At 39.5% G+C, this 17,401-nt stretch overlaps 1 protein-coding gene across 2 annotated transcripts in view; it reads right to left on the bottom strand.

Annotated features, from left to right (window-relative positions):
* SLC24A4 (solute carrier family 24 member 4) overlaps positions 1-17,401 on the bottom strand; it is a 98,140-nt gene that overhangs the window by 18,046 nt on the left and 62,693 nt on the right. The window contains exons 7-12 of one of the 2 annotated variants that reach the window (XM_065839445.2): positions 16,833-16,907; positions 16,145-16,170; positions 15,397-15,450; positions 14,196-14,338; positions 8,259-8,428; positions 6,178-6,322 (exon numbers count right to left, since the gene is read on the bottom strand). In XM_065839445.2, the coding sequence (XP_065695517.1) occupies positions 6,178-6,322; positions 8,259-8,428; positions 14,196-14,338; positions 15,397-15,450; positions 16,145-16,170; positions 16,833-16,907 (613 nt within the window). The remainder of the gene's footprint in view (positions 1-6,177; positions 6,323-8,258; positions 8,429-14,195; positions 14,339-15,396; positions 15,451-16,144; positions 16,171-16,832; positions 16,908-17,401) is intronic. The other variant, XM_065839446.2, reaches the window with a different exon arrangement.

Here is a 17,401-nt window from a genome sequence, read left to right as displayed (position 1 = left end):
CCACATACTAATGGGTGTTTAGTCCATGGACCCAAGCTAGTCTGAAACAGAATTTCAGACACATTCAGTGCAGACAGCCTACCTGTCCTAGTCAATAAGCTGTATAGATAAAGCTTTTTTGGAATACAGACAGACTGGAATCTGGAACTTCACCATCAGGAGTCAAATCTAAGTTACTGTAGTTTGTGAAATTTGAGCGCTTGTCCTCTCAGTGTTCCCTCTGGAAGGCAGCAGTCAAGCAGCTCCACACTTGAGCTGCTTCAGAACGTGCCTAAACCTTCACATGAGAAAGAAACATCTTGCAGATGGCAGTTAGTAGCTCACTGAACTAAAAGAAACTGCAACGTTCCTGAAAAAAATGAATCCATACACAGCATTTTCATAACTGTATTGCTATGTATTTGTATAAATCTCTAAGGTAACTTGAAATAACGTGAAAGGTTTTCTCTAATTTAAGTTTATCTGCAAAATGAGAAAGGCTTCCTGGAGTTTATTCTTGTTTTCTACTTTTCTGGGGTTTTTTTTGCTTGTGACAATGACAAACTTAGAAAAAAAATAAGGCATATCCAGGCTGGCCTATGAAGATCATTGCTGCAGATTTTTTTGGCACTCCACTTCATCATTTTTAAATTCCTCTTTTTATCTTTTTAAATCTCTCTACCATTTTTCATTAAAAAACCCAACCAACGAACTGACCGACTTTTTTCCCCCAATGAAAAGTGATTTTTAAATTACCTGTCCCCTTGGTCCTAATTAGGCTTTCTATTTACCAAGATATATTTGCACCCACACATCATTACCAATATTAATTCAAATCTTGACCTGAAAATGTGCAACAGTAACATACACACCTCCACACTGGGAGCTTTGTAATAACCCAGACCACAAGTAAATTTCTGCTAGAAATTGCTGTTGTTCAGAGCTGAGACTGATTGGAAAACTTTAGTATATGTAAATTAGCCAATGTGAAAGCTTAACCGATTTCTGAGCATGTGCAGTATCCAAAACACAACAGAGGAATACAAATTTTTGTCCCAAGTATGGGACTCAACATAGAAACAACTGAAATAGATATAAAAAACTAAATGCATTGTGAATTTTCCATCAGAACTATTTTCCACTGAAAAATGCCATTATTGCAAAAGAAATTTCTGAGAAACCAGTTTTCAATTTGCTGTTAGGAAAACTAACACAGCAGCTGCCTTTTCAACCTTATGGAAAATCCTTATTGATTTCAGCTCTGCAGCTGTCCCCAGGAGCTGTGGGAGCAAGAGCCGCTCTGTGTTACCACAGTGTGTAAAAGGGGATCCGAGACGGCCCAGCCTTTGTCAGCCCTCCAAGTGGGCAGCTGACATATTAAAACACTTATATTGCAATTCTCCTGCAACAGAGCTTTGGAAACAATTCCTTTTTTCTGTGGAAAATACCAATGTTTTACTTCTCTTCCTCATCCAAAACAGACTATTTTCCAAACTACTGACACTTTTCTCGGAAGTTTCATTTTCCAGAATAAAAGTTCCAAATTCCAGACCATGAGTTCTGTACAAAACAACTCTGATTTCTATTTTCAGCCTGTGTCTTTATCACACTTTGCATATTTGGATTTATTACAACAACTTTCTTTTAAAGACACATTTTTGGTACAGTGGGAGAAAAGAATTAGCTCCAGTATGCAGAGACAAGCTTTACTCTCAGAGTTACTATAGGTCTACACAGGACAATATTCAACAAAAATAAAATGTCACTGAACAGACGTACTCCCCATATCTTGTTTGACTTGGCTGGGTTTTGGCACGTTTTATTTTGCATCTTTTAACCTTGCTGTCTACTTTATAATTTTTTTAAGGGAGAACTGGGATTTACAGACTTCCTGAAGTCTCTCTTTGCCTTTTCACAACAAAGTGATGAGATAGTAAATGAAATCCTTGCCCACTTCTTTTTCCAGTTTATCCTGTGCATCCTCTTCCAGAGAATACTCATTGCTCTTTTGGAGCACATTCTCCAGTTTAGTTTTCTATAAAAGGAGTCTCACTCATGAGCTCCAAGAACACAATGCAAATCAAAATGCAGTACATGAGGCAAGAGAGAAATGTGCCTCAGAAGCACATTTGTGTTCTGAAATCAAATTCTAAGGTAGATATTATTACACGGGCAGTGGCAAGAGAAAGCTCTTCCAAAAAAACGTTTCAGAATACTACAGTTAGGTCCTGCCCTGAACTGCCTTCTTGGAAGGTCTCTCTTGCAACACCAAAGCAGCTTGGAAACCAGCTCTCTTCCTAACTCAGCCACCTAAATCGTATTTCCAAACTTAGGCAAAAGCACCATAAACCAGGCCAAAAAAAGAGAGTCTGAGCACCAACTACACAGAGGAATCAAAATTCACAATAAATCTTTAAATATCTTAGGAGCAGAAAGTCTGCTGGGTCCACTAGCAATCAAAGTGTAAAGGAGTACTGAGAGAAGATGGGGGCACTGCAGAGAAGCTAAAAGAACTGTCTGCATCGGTGTTTGCACAGACAGAAAACAGAGGTTTCTTCATGGAACTCAAGCTCAGCCTTGAGGACACACAACTCCATAGTGGATATAACGAAGAGCTACAACATCCTGAGTGTTCAAGTGAGGTACATGGGCTCTGCTATGTTCACTGTGCTTTCCAATAAAAGACAACATCAAATGAAGCTATTAGGAGCCAGGGTCAAAGCAAGTAAAAGGAGATGGTTCTTCACACAGCCATGAAACTCCTTCCCAAAGGATGTTGCAGTTATTAAATATTTGCAAAGATTTGATGACAATTAGACACACCAAGGAAGAAGAGAAATCCGCTGAGTATTTTTAAATACTCAGATATCACACCCAGTCCGGGAAGTTCCTTGAGCTGAAAACAGCTGAAGTCCAACTTGTCCTGTCTCATTCTTCCCCAGGCTTCTTCATAAAGTCATGGTTGGAGTCAGAATATTGAGCAAGACAAATATTTGGTTTGACCAAATACAAACATTTTTTACATTTTTAGTAGATACCATTAATTCCTTTTTGCTTCTATCCTACATTCTGTCTTCATATTTTGGATCTGTACAAAACTGGGCAGGATTGCTAATCTCCTTTATTGCCATCTCATTTTAGCCCTGGGAATTATTATTCTTATTTTAGCTAACACCATCACGACTTACATAAAGCATCCATGGTCCAATCCTGTAAGAGAAGGAGTTCTTCATTTCTGTGAAACCGGGAGGAGCTGAGAACACCGAGTATTTTAAAGGATCCTGAACATGTGACAGTGAATGGGATTTAAGCATCCATTAAGAGCTGTACCAAAGTGCTTTTCTGAGTCTGGGCTCTAAAAGACTACTGAGCTATGCAAGGGCTTTTACGCATCATTTTGTTGTCAACATATGCCTGCTCAGTTTCATCCTGCTTTATTCTGATCTCTGGGTTTGTTTTTAAAGTTTCCAAACAACAGTAATCAAATTGTAAAGTATCAAATGAGCCTTTCTCTTGGAAGATAATCATCATGGCCTAAAGGTCAGGTCAAGAAAATAACTCTTCTTTTAAAGAGAATGTTTCTTCCCACACAGAAACCAAAGGCAAAATCTGGTTTGTATGACACCATATGTAGTTTCCATAAAAATGATGTGCTCTCTCCCATTTCAAGACGGGCCTGAACCACATCCTGGGGGTGAATCTCTCTGGATGTCTGACACGTGGGATCTAGGCTGGATGCTGTAGTGTCAGACTGTTTCTATGTAACAGTTTTATTCTCTATTTCTGTGTGCTAAAGCTCTACATTTATTGCCGTGCATTGCCATTGACAGAAGATAAAAGAGAACAACAAAAAACATTACAGATGGCAAATGATTACTGGGAATCACTCAGAAATGATGTGATGCCTCAAACTTCACATATTTATTTCTGTTTCAGAAAAAACTTCTTGCAAAATGATCTAGAATACGCAATTTGAAGGAAAGAAACTCTAACCCCAAACTAGGCTAAAAAAAGGTGACACAGCACAGCAGAAAAAAAGGTTTGGGCCAATTCATAGCTATTTCTGTTGCATGTCTTAAAATACTGGCGTGAATTTTCTACTTCATACACTGCAAGCAATTGACTTAGAAAGTCCTATTGGAAAGTGAAAGCTTATTCTTCACAGAGCTCTTTATAGCACTGAAAGAATACATGAACTTCTGATCTTTAGACAGTATATGTGCCTTATTCTCAGTCTGAAAAGATATCAAAAGAAAACCAGAGGGGATCCTGGGAAACTGTCTCCAAACTGCCTGTTTCCTAAAGCCAGTTTTAAATGTCAGGATTTTTTTAGGCTACTGTTTGTGCCACAGTACTTAAACAACAACAATGTATGATGCTGGTTCTTTACATTTTCTCCAGTTATTAAAGTAGTACTTCTGAAAGCAAAAATGAAAGAATTCTCTCTCAGAATATATCAGTTGAGCAATGAGAATCCAACCAAGAGATAATCATCTCCAGACAATGGGAATAACAAAACCTGAAGATAACAATAAGGATTTTAAACAATCACTTTACCACTTCCATGCAACTCTTTGAGTTCATTTTGAACTTTTGCTCCAGTCCAGTATGAACAGTTTCATCACTGGTTCCGCTTTGGCCGGTTACACCTCAATTATCTTTAAAGACTTTCTCAAAAATGCAGAAAAACTGCATTTAAAAATGGCAAATGGCATAACTAATAACTCCTTAGTTCAAAGCATTTCTGTCTACTGTGAATGTCTCACACATTTAGGAAGCTCTACTCAAAAATTATTTTTTATTCATAAAGAAATTGAGTCTTGAACAAATCCAAATATGGTCTCCAGGTAATGTTTGCCATATGTTACCATTTCTGCATTGTCCTGGAATGTAAGAAGAAATGCACGAATGCACTGCTCTAATTAAATCCTGAATCGAAAAACCTGTTAAAAATAACTCAGTTAAAAAACCTTCTTTCCCAACATGTGCACTGAATCCTGCATTTTAAGATGGGTTGGGGAGACTTTTTTTTTGTTTTTTTAGAGTTTATTACTGTTACTGTTATTATTGTTGATTTTGTTGCTTTTAACAACATGTTTATGTGCACAAGCATATTGCTGACTTGGATCCACTTATTTCATCATACAATAGAAACACTTCCTTCATTATCTCATTGATTATATCAGGACCCCCCTCTAATGAGCCTGTTTTCAGTGAATCAGTTTGCTTGCATTCTTTACCCCCAACGCAAGTCTGTAACTGCTGACTGCAAGAAGACGCTGTAAGACACACACAACACAGTAACACATAAAAATATGGTTTATGCAGCCTTCACATTGCATGCTTCACTGTTCAGTCACAAACATCTCTTCTAAAATGGTAGCAACTGAAGCAATGGAATCTCTATGAAACTAGAATCATATACAACATGGAAAACTCTTCTTTTTCATTGCATGTGTTATTCATTTATGCCAAGTAATATTTGTGTTGCACAGAAACTGTGTGACAGATGACTGCTGACTACATGTCTGTGAGGGGTGATCCAATCTCTGCTGTCTAATCTCGAAAGCACTTGGGGGAGAGTCAACCTGCTAATGTGCTAAGGGCACCAACATAACAAGGTTTGTTACACATAGCCCTTCACATCAAGAGTTTCCAAAAAATTTCAAAACGTGAATATTATTATATACTGCTATGCTAAGAATATTAAATACTGTCAAAGATATCACACAATCTTTCTCCCCTGAAATCTTTCTTCCTTTTAATTCAAGAAGCCTCCCGCAAAGTCACTAAATCAAGTTATTACATATTTTCGCACCTATCTGCCTCTGGCCTCGCAACCTCCAGCAGGCCATTATTAACTGCTGACTTCAAAACTACTAGCCATGCAGCACTCATTGAGGTAGTCCGACATGTTTTTTAATATGGATCTGCCTTGCCTGCTTTCCTTTTGTTTCTGCTAAACCAGCTCTTCTACTGTTATTGTGCATGATCGCTGGAAAACACTTTTCTAAGATCTGCTTTTAGCCACACAGCCTCCAGTTCAGTTATACTGTCATCAAATCCAGCCCTCAGACACTCAAATCAATCCCCTTCCTCCTCTCTCCTCACGTATGTTGTCCTTTCTTACAACCCAGTTTTTGGCATTTTAATTATTTTCTGTTTCCTTACTATAAACATCTGGAAAATAAGCCTTACCTGGCACTGAAAAGGGAGATAGATTGTTGTGTTCATATTCCTCCTCTTGGTTCACCACAGGGATGTTCCCATTTTCAATATTCTGCTGTCTCCCATTCTGAAGTGGTTTGCTTGAGCCATTGGCAGTCCGGATTAACCGCTGACGCTGCACAGTATCAAAGACAAAACTGCCATAGTTTGGAAAATATCGACTTAGTTAAATCTGCGTTTTGCTGTCTGTTCAGCCCCTGTCACGTGAGCTGTGATGTTTCTCCACAAAGCCTTCCTTCCAGTCAGTAACAAACAAATCTGTCTGTGGTTTACCTGTCTTCAGCTGACCATTCACCTCAAAATTACTGGCAGGAGTCTTTCAAGCCAAGATGGAGAAAATTGTCATATCTCTTCTTCCACACCATGTTTTCATGAGTGTGGCTATTCTGAAGCACTTCTCATTCAACGGTTCCCTCTCAAACCAGCAACACCACCATAATCTAGTGGTAACACTCAAGACGTTTCCTCGCTATTAAGAGGTGGCTTATAAATTACCCAGGATCTCTCCTGCTCAGGTCCAACTCTTCTCCCTCACTCTTATCCTCATTCCTTGAGGTAAATATAAAGGTCCCACATCTAATTTCAAAAGCACAACTAACTCCTTTTGCCCTTGTCCAAGAGTATACTTTCATGAAGCTCATAATTGCTCCAGCAGACGTGTATAAGACTGCTACAGTTCCAGCACATAGTACAACAATTAGACATAGGTTTTAAATGTCAGTATATATACCCACTAATACACTGGAGAATGCAAGATGTAAAAGTAATTTCCCATGTTTATAAAGAAAGAAATATTTTTAGTTTCTTAGATGGGATAACGCAGGGCTGTTAAGAGTTGTCTTTTTCACGAAAAGTTGTTGCAACTTCCTAAAAAGCACTCTGAAATGTCTTGAGAAAATAAAGTAAAAAATTCTGAAACTACTATTAATACACTGTGATGAAAAACAGAGAAAACTCATATCTGAATATTTTAGAAAATTTTGGCAGTGAGAATGCAAAAGAATATAGATCCAAAATGCTCTGGTTTAGCTAATGTTTTTCACAGATGTTGAATGAGTATCAGCTCTGTGCACATATCCATGAAGAATTTTTACTCATCAGTTAATTGCTTTCAACACAGAACTTTTACAGAGTCGACTGCTGTTGTATGCTCTATCTGATCTTCTACTCTTGACTGTATGCTACCAAGTTCACTTTCTAATGAACATTTAACTGTTTTAGCATTATATTGGACTTTTGTTACAAATATATTAGCGCTGCTTTCCTTCCTTGGGGTGCTCATAATGCTGGGTAGACACATGAACTGTGTTAAAATGTTCGAATTCTAGGAACTTGCTAAAATTAATTTATTTGCCAGGCTAAAAACCTCTCATATTTGACACCATATGGAGCAAAGGACAAAATCTTGCCTTCACAGAGGCCAAGACTGGCAGGGCAAAGATTCCACCCCTGGTACTTCACGTAAGCTCAGAACAGCATCACTTGGCCAGTCCTGTCACTGCAGTCGCAGGGTATGAAATAAACATTATATGGTGGTGACAATGTATCAAATAAGAGTTAACTGAAACTGTCCAGAGCAAATTGCTCTCATGAAAACATTTTTGTCCATTTTCATTTTGAGTTTAGGATTACACTGAAGACTAAAGAGATAGGCAAATATCTGATGTGATCCTGATGTGTTGCTGCTGTAAGAGCAGTTCTTACAGATTTTTGGTTGCCCTCTCCATTACCATTTTTTAGCCTGACCACTTTTGTAATGATCAAAACCAATTCTTCTGCTTCAGATAGAATCCCAGTGTGCACAAATACACACACACACACACACACACATTGAAACAAACATCTTCTGACAGGGAAATAATGCAGTCGCTCCTTGCCTCCAATTAAGACACGCAGCATCACCAACTGAAAACCCATGTTCAAACCTGCTGTGACACAGTTGCTAGAGAAAGACCATCCCTAGGAGCACGGGAGAATCTGAATTCCAGCACCACTATGAGCACAGTGTCACTATGTCTCACAGTCATTTATTGTTTTCGTAATAAACCTACCTCATTAATGATTATTCGGCTTGCCATCCGCAGTCTGGTGCGTGGTCCAAATCTACTTGTAATCATCAACCGTAATCCAGCTTCAGGGAACCCATACTTTGGGGGACTCGAGCAGATGATCTCATCCACCATCACAACACTGTTTTGGCCATACTGCTGCATCCCCTTCACTAATGATCACAATGGACAGAGTTAGTTGTGTAATTGATCTTACCATGCTTCCCATCACCCGGAGTCATTCTTTTCAAGCTCAGGTGGGAGTAATATTCATCTGAATGCTTGAATTTACAAGAGACTTTCTTGTAATAATTTTGCAGCTGGTGAGTCTGCTCATCAGTTGTGCACTTCGTTTAGGTCACATGCTAAAAAGGGATTTCACTCTGCTAAGGTGGCCACTCTTGAAATGTGAGTGGGTTTTACTCAGCCATTCGTGCTGTAGTACTGGTTTTCTTTGCTTATGTCCCACTATGGTTTTGTAAACCTCCTCTAAAAGCACTTGCCCTGTGGCAGCGCAGACAGTGCTCCTGACACCTTTAAAGCTATGTCCCTGGGTCAAGGCGCTGCACATCCAGAAGTCCCTAATGTTGTGTGTACTCCTTCTGGAAATCTTCACTTTACCATCACAGAATATTGTTAATATCTTTAACATGACAAGATTTGAAATGATGAAAAACAACAATTGTCAAGAACAAATACATGTTATAAGTAAGCCTTTGTTAATATAAAGGAAGTTGTACCAAGGTTAAGAGTTTGGTTCTACTGTGTTAAGAACACAGAGAGACTAAATTATATTGGAAATCAACACAAGTACAGGCAAGGATTTTCAGAGCTCAACAACAAACCAATATTCTCACAAATGCTACAGACTACACACAGCAAGCAGAGCAAGGCTCAGCAGACAGGAGACATACCCATGTGGTGTTAGAAAGCAGGGCAAGAAATATGCATATGACTTTAATAAATATTAATTATTACATGTAATAATATGTACAGAAAAAAACCCAACAAAATTCTTTGCTGCTTGGTTTTGGCTTTGCCTAGCTCGGCTTTACCCTCCCACTCCCCTTTTGCATCAAGTTACTTACATTAAGAAGAGGAAGATAATTTAGAAAACAGGAGTGAAAGATAACTATTAGTGCATGGTTCCAGTCAGGAAGCAAAGGAAATCTAAGAAAACATTTCACTCAAACAAAGGAATTAAAACAGACCTGTTCTAAACACACAGAAAACTTTTTTTTTTTTTTTATTGTTACAGTCTTGAACTATTTTTGGTTTTCATTTGGTTTTCAGGAAGAAGACTGGATCCCTGCATGCATGTAAATCACATCATGCAATAAATGCTTTGCTGTCTGAAGCATCTTCTAACATATTTGAAGTTGAAGAAATATAACCTTCCATTATCATTCAACAAGAAAAATGTAGCAAGTCTGTGAATCACCAGAAAACAGCTGTATCTCTTACCCTTTAGCATTTGAGTGTCTTGCTTTGTTTCACTAAAATGAGTTTTCAGTGAGTACACTGGAGTCACCTGAAGTATCATAAAGAGATTTTTGATTTCACACAGAAACATGCCCTACTCAAAGAATCCACTCTGTAGTCTTGTCTTGCAGCTTAATATCTCTAACGGAGAATAGAAGTAATAGTAATTTTGCTTTTGATAAACATTAAGGAGCAATTAACCTCCCCCTGCCTGACATCTAAAACAAATTAACCTTGCTGAGTAGTGCAGTAAGTGAGGAGTACATCCATTCCAATGACTCCTAAGAGTGAGCAGCTTTTTTGCGAAAGACTATACAGCCAGACAAGCTTCCTAGGAACCAAGCCTCACAGAAGTGGCTACCAAGGAACCAGTTCTCAAAGAAGACGACTCAACCACAGTAGCTTAACATTTGCTTTAGTTAGACAGAGAAAAACCAAACCAAACAACAAGAGAAAACAACCCCAAAACCAAACCAACTCCCAAAACAACAACAACAAGAAACAACACCAAACCAACGTTTGACAGCAATCGTGGTAAGGCAAAAGGCCAGATATCTTTTTAACAGCCTCAGCAGATTAACTGCTCTCACATGAGTTTCTCCAGTGAAGTCTCCAAAGCGCTTCTTTATCTTAGAGTGTCATGCTTTAGCAGGTGGGTTGGACTAGAAGGTCTCCAGAGGTCCCTTCCAACCCCAACCATTCTGTGATTCTGCGAAAAACATGGAAGCACTGCAGTTGCTCTGGAACTGTTTCTTAGAGCACTAAGGAGAGTGACCAAACATACCCAGCTTTGATGAAATACCATGATAAAAAACTCAGCAGTAATGTAGAACGAATCACTATAAAAATATATATGTAACTAACTACAGTTGTTTTGACTTACTGCAGTATATTGAGCTTTCATTTTCATAACAGTTCTTCATTCTCAATCCCTATGCCCACAAATATACATATCTTGGTCCCATATGGTACAAACAGGCTCCACCTAAAAAATCGCAAAAGTAGTTTCCACAAATGTGGCACAGAGAAAAGCCTTTTTTGTTTCTCCTTTGCGATACTTTGAGAAATATATTCTCAGCATGGCTTTTCCTTTTAACTGACTACATAAACTTCCTGTTCACCATGAAGGGTCATCACCAACAACCCTGTCAAAAATCAACAGAAACCTTCGTGTTGACTTGACTCCTGATCAGGCCCTCAGAAACCCATTTTTTTCTAGAGTTGCTCGTTTTAGGCAGGAATCAAACCATACCACCTGGTAGAAATTTGGGTCAACATAATAAAAGCCAAGAGCAGTTAGCCATATGTTTGTACTATTAAAATAGGAGCATTATTCACAAAGTACAAATATTTCGCCTTTATTATCTGTGTGTGTAAAACTCACCCTTGAATTTATCTTATGGTAAAAGCTCTCATTTTCTCTCTGAAACTTCAGTAATGGAAGCTTTTATATTGTAACACTGAAAGCTCTTAAAAGTAATAAAACTTACAAGTGTAAGAGAGAGCTGTGCAGCATGTGAAACCCACTTTTATCTGTGCCTTGATCAACAGACTAACCATCCCTGGTAGGAAGAAAGTTCCTCTCCCAAAGCAATGTTATTTTTGCACAAGTAATCAGACTTTCCTCCTGTGGAAAATCAGATTAAGGTTAAACCTACACCTTGGTGAAGCCAAGGGAGGTTGCTAACTACTAGTTGGAGGTAAGGCAGAGGCCAGCTCTAGCGCTCTCCCTGCTGGTAGCAGTGCTCCTGTTCCTCAGAGCTGCTGCTGGGGAAGGGGCAGCTCAGCTTGGGAAGCCAAGCCCAGTGCCAACGAGCAGCGAGCCACTGATAGGTGTGGCAGTTGCACACCCCCCTGAGATCTGGAGCCTTCAATGGGGCAGTTGATGACTCTTTTAGCACCTTTTGTGCCCCACTGTACCTGTCTCCACATAGAGACCTAGGGTGGTACCAAAGTGTTGATAGTCACATCCTCCCATACCCCAGGGCAGGGTGACTTCACCTCTACCAGCTGGTGGGGCAGGAGGGGTAGGACCCTCGGTCAATTGACCGGGTCCTTAACAGGATCCTAAGTCTACTGACAGGGTCTTTACCAGAGGAGGTGCCCAGAGTAGCTGCAAAGCTTCTGGACCATGTTGTAATGCCCACAGCCAGATCTGACCAGACTATAAAACGGGGTTCCCACCAAAGGCCCCCTTTGGAGTGGTCTTCTTGGAGCAGCGAGTCTGTGAACTGGAGCCCTCTCCTTAGACTGGGACACTGTCTAAGGAGACTTCCCGGGATTGAGAGCGCCTCACCTCCTCGTTTGGGTGAGTGGTAATTTACTGGATACATCCTTGAATGAGTCTTTGCCTAACCCAGGTGAGTGATTATTTCTTGTGGGTACCCTGGAGTCAGAGGTTTTATTTCTTGTGAGTGTGTGCATGCACACTGTGGATCCTCATTATTCTTATTTTGCTGTACCCCAATAATCTCCTCAACTAATATCTGAACCTGTATTTTATGTTGTCGGAGTGTTAATTAATTGTATAAACCCTGTTTCTATTCCATTTATTGGCTGCATTTTTCCGGTCAGAATAGTCTGTTTTGGAACTTGTTGTCCACCTAAAACTGATTTTGGGTTGCCTCTGTGACAACAGGTCATGGCATATTTTGACTCAACAGGAGGGAGATGCAACAGGCAGCCATGTGATGGTTTCCTAGGACAGCTTCTTGACACATGAAGCACCCATCTAACAAAGCAGCTAGGCTAACCCTGCCATTCTCCTCTCTCATTGCTCACTCCAAACCCTGTCACCTCCTTAATCTCATCTTTGTGTCTTCTCTCATCCCAAGTAGGTTTGCCTGTGATAATATCTACACTTTCACACTCTGGACAACAGTCCCTCCAATGCAGTATGTAGTTGTGTAATGTGTCCTGGAGAAGGCAAAAGGAATTTGACTGAAACTGCAGTCTCAGTGCATCTTTGAGGGAAACTAGAGGAGTAGTCTGCTGTGGACAGTTGCTAGTGGAGACACCGCTCTCAGGAATCCAGGTTTTTATTAGCTTTCTCGCTCCTTTTCCTAAAAATTCTGCATGTTCTTTACAAGGATTAAATAAACTTCACATTTTCTGAAAAAGAAACAGGTGGACAGGCAAGCACTTTGTGCTATCATCCCCTACCACACAGTGGACAGAGAGGAGAGCATGCAAGGAGATGACCTCAGAACCCAACCAATGCCTTGGAAGTAAAAACTCCTAATATCTGTATTCTTTCACTGGATCACCCTTTTCCTGTGTCGTCACTTGAATACCTAAGTAACAACTGCCTTAGGAGGTATCCTCTGAACCCTGAATGTACACACCTCCACATCCAAGTGACAGACTCCACTGTATCATAATCAGTGTTCACAAAAGTTCATTGTAAAATGTAGTCAAAGTATTTCAAATATATCTTCATTGAATTATCCTACAATATCCTATGAGAAGTAATTTCAAATCTCTATTAAACTATTGTCTAAACACAATATCTGAGACCAGAGTATCAGTGTGCTATCATTGTATAAACCTGTAGTAAGTGACAGTACCTACAGCCTGAAGAGATCCCATGTCTAAACACTAAAAGCAGAAAAGAGCGGATTCTCTGAGTCTGCTCGAAATTCCTGTTTGCCACTATTTGTTATTACACGAGGACCTTTCCAAATGCCACCTACATTGCTGCTGAGCTCAGCCTTCTGGAATGGGAGATGTCTGCAACGAACAAAGGAAGGAGACCTCACTCATTAAGAGTATCCCAAGAGCTCACTAAACTATATGGATTTTGCTTTGAAGGTAGGAATGGTTTTTGGTCTACAGAAAGAAGAGGGAATGGAAGAGGGATAAGACAACGATAAAAACAGGCTTACAAAAAAGCCAAAAATACCCAGGTATGTTTGCTTACCTTCAGTACCAGAAGTTGGGTATCATTTTCTTCACCTTTATGACAAAAAAACAGACAGCAAAGAACCTACATTTCTCAATTTGACATATATTCTTGACAACGTATACAGAACTATTTAGGCATGTAAAAGTCAATCTTCTGAGGATCTGAACTCGGCACATAATCCCTCTTGTCCACTCATCTGACCATGTCCTTTCCTTCAACACCGAACTCTCTAGTTCCAAACTAGCTATAGAAGTGAAAATTACCTTCTTCTTGGCACGGAAAAGAATATTTATTTCACAGTGTTGTAGCTCATCACTGAACAGGAGATAAAAAGGGAGCAAAATTGCCAATGTGCAAAGCAGCTTATTTTCGGAATATGAAAAAAACCAAATTTGGTTGGGTTTTTTTCATCTGGCAGTCCAACTGCTGAATTGTCAAGTAATCCAATAAAAATTCCTGCATATGATTGAATAGTAACACTGTTTTCGTCCACATTAAAGAAATAAAAAGGATGTGAACTACTCTTTTTGAAAGTCCTGTCTGCTCAGCCTTACCTTTCCATAGTAATGGAATGGATGGGTCATCACAACTAGGGGCACAACATTTATTACCATCTTCCAGCTCATTGCTGACTGTGTCACCATTTCCAACATTCTTGCTTTTAAGGGTGAAGAAATTTTGCATCTTCGTATTGTACCTGCAAGTGCAAAGGAAAGGTCTGAAAAGGTTGGATTGTTGCATTGCCTTGTCAAGCTTTTAAGCACCTGAGAACAATTTAGGTAGGCAAGCAGTAAAGCCTAGATGCATGTTCTCTGACAACTAATAGGAAGTTAAGAGAAAGCACTATCCAATTAAGTGGTAATCTGACAGGAAAGCAAGGCCTGTATCTCTCTTGTGAGTTACAGCAATCTGCAAAAAAGACACTAGAGTAAATTTAGTGAAGGTAAAACATTGGAGCTGCAGATTTTGGAGCCAGGACATTCACTGTACATCAGCTTCTTTCCTCCTGCATCAGCTCGCAATTCACCTCACTGTTTCTCTCAGTACTGTGTTCCCCATGGCAGTTGCTTCAGCACTTCTGGGACTGCTGACCATACCCATCTAAAGAAATAACACATCTATTTTAGCACTAGAGTGGGATCTAAGAGGGCTGTCAATGATCTCTGCTAAGACCTGATGTAGGAGAAAAGGGAGACAGAAATTCCACAAAGCATGATTTGTGAGCAGAAGGCACCAAGGCGTAAGTCTAAGCAACTGGGTAGACTCACAGGCCCCGGTAGTACCAGTCAGATCTCTGACTCTCCCGTCAGAGGCAATGCCACTAGAGAAGAAGGATGTCACTACACATTCTGGTATGAGACAGTCTGAAGATCAAGACATGCTTAGCAGTCTGTCTAATGTTCCTTGACCCTGTTCTCCAGAGGTTACAAAATACATGTAATAGCTGACAAGCTGTGTGCTGACAATCCAGAACACCTGGTAGACTTATATATCTTTGTATAAATAACATTTTGTCTCAAGTTTTTCTGAAAGCCACTTTACCTCAGTGCACTATGAAAAGGATGCATGAAAATATTTGTTGTTAACTGTGTACAAATCTAGAGTAAAACTGATTAAGCACAAAAAAGCAAGGGATCTTACACAGACACATGACTGGCTGTACTGTGCTCAGCAGGAAGGTCAAGGACAAAACTACACCAACAGAATGATGGTCAACTAAGACCTTAAGGGCATACAGAGAAAAAAAGCACTTACTTCATTATAAGTATGTAGAATGAGTACATAATGATGAGTATAAGGCTTTCCCACCTCAAAGAGACAAAAAGAAGTGTTAAAAGGCCATTCAAACAGCTGTATGCTTTACCAGTTTTACGTAGGAGTGTGCATTATACACCTAGTACAAGCCGCATTTGTGTACACAGGATTCACATCATGAGGATCAGACGGTGTTTTAGTAGAATGGAGGGGAAGCAGAGTCTCAGGTTCCAGTAAACATGCAAATAAATGTAATGCATGTATTTCAGAAATGTGTTATGCACACTGAAAACACAGCTACACTCTGAGGATCATAATGCCAAAGCCTCTGGTCATTTCTGTGCTGAAGCCCAGGCCAGGCAGTCTGAGAGGACTCTTCTAGAAGATGCATATGATGTTCCACTAAGATCCCACCTTGGACTGCTCTTTGGCACACCCAGCACACCCAGAAATGCTAACAGCCAGAATGAGAGCAGCAGAACTTTTGTTACTCTGCACTCATGAGTCTTCAGGCCTAATATATAGCCTATTTACTTTGTGAACATTTCGTAATTTTTCTTGCAGTTTTCCCTGATCATCTTAAAAAAAAAAAAAAAACAAAACAAAGAACATACACAGGACTTCCTAGGTGTCAAATCCAGCTCACACTCCCAGTGGGTAGGAATGAAAGCTAATCACACCACAAGTCTATTTGCTGATCAGTCTCATGGCAAATACGGGACTACAGGGAATAATTCACACAACTTACCATACAATTTTCTCATCATAAATGAACTAGAAGAAGGAAAAAAAAAAAAAAGAAAGCACATAAATTGACCGTTTCTAAGACCTATCTTGAAAAACAAATTTATTTAATATATATTACTCATATCTAGCAGAAGCTACTCAAGTTTTAACACTTTCTAGCCAGAACTTTCACTGTATGGATTGTGTCCTTCACAAAGTACAAACCTTGTGAGCAAGGCCTGGATCCCTGTCACTGATTGTTAAAAATACTACTGAGTAAAACAGTCTGACTGTGAAAGACAAACACATATGCACACATCTACCCATATGCTGTGCTGTGTAAATGACAGCAAATTCATGTATTCTGAAGACACCTAGCTCTGAGCCCTTTCAACAGCTGGTCTAAGTTCTAGCACAAAACACAGTCGTTTTGCTTCTGCTCTTAGATCCAGTGGTTATACACATTTACCCCACCCTCTGTAACTCCTGGAACTGAATGGGCAGCTAGTGTTCCATATTTGTTACAAAACAAACAAAGTGGCCTCTTCTTCCCCTTCTTGTGACGAGATAGAGCAAGTGCACACGTTCAGGAACAACTACACTGCTGTAGATGAACAAAGCTGTCTCTCACCTGTGCTCTATTTAGAAAAATTTACCCAGAATCAATGAAATAAAATTACTGTGTAGAAGCAAGAAAGAGAACTACTTACAATAATAAGTACAATCACAGATATCGTATAGTACACAGAGTCGCGGAACACAGCCCATTTGGTGAGACGAACCACCTGAAAAATATCACACCTTCAGCCAACAAAAATATGAGATTTTAAAAACAAAACAAAGGCCTCTATCTTGCAATTATTTAGGTGTGTGAGTAGAATTATTATTAGCAACAATTCTGGAACCAATTGCAGATGTATGCTAAAAGTAAGACATATCAGTCTGTTAGACAATGGATCTATAATAACCACCAGTAATTAAAAACACATAGAAACTTCCATTAATTAAATACATTTACTGCTAATGATATTTTAATTGGTCATAATTTCAGCTGTAACGTGCAATTCTTTGTACTGCAGCAAGTCAATGGTTCCCACTTCGTTATATTTGTGGATATATCAGACTTAATACCTAAAAAATACAACACACAGTCCAACCATCTACTGAGTAGATGGAGCAAATCTCCTGTGTGTGTCCTAGATTCTTGTATTACCATCAGTACCAGGAAAGATTTGGAGATGCCACTGATCAGTTGACTGTGAACACAGTATCGTATGAA

This window comes from Patagioenas fasciata, chromosome 5 (genome assembly GCF_037038585.1).
Source record: "Patagioenas fasciata isolate bPatFas1 chromosome 5, bPatFas1.hap1, whole genome shotgun sequence".
Lineage (NCBI taxonomy): Eukaryota > Metazoa > Chordata > Aves > Columbiformes > Columbidae > Patagioenas > Patagioenas fasciata.
The sequence above is the reverse complement of the archived record's forward strand: the minus strand, read 5'-3'. Positions and strand labels throughout refer to the sequence as shown.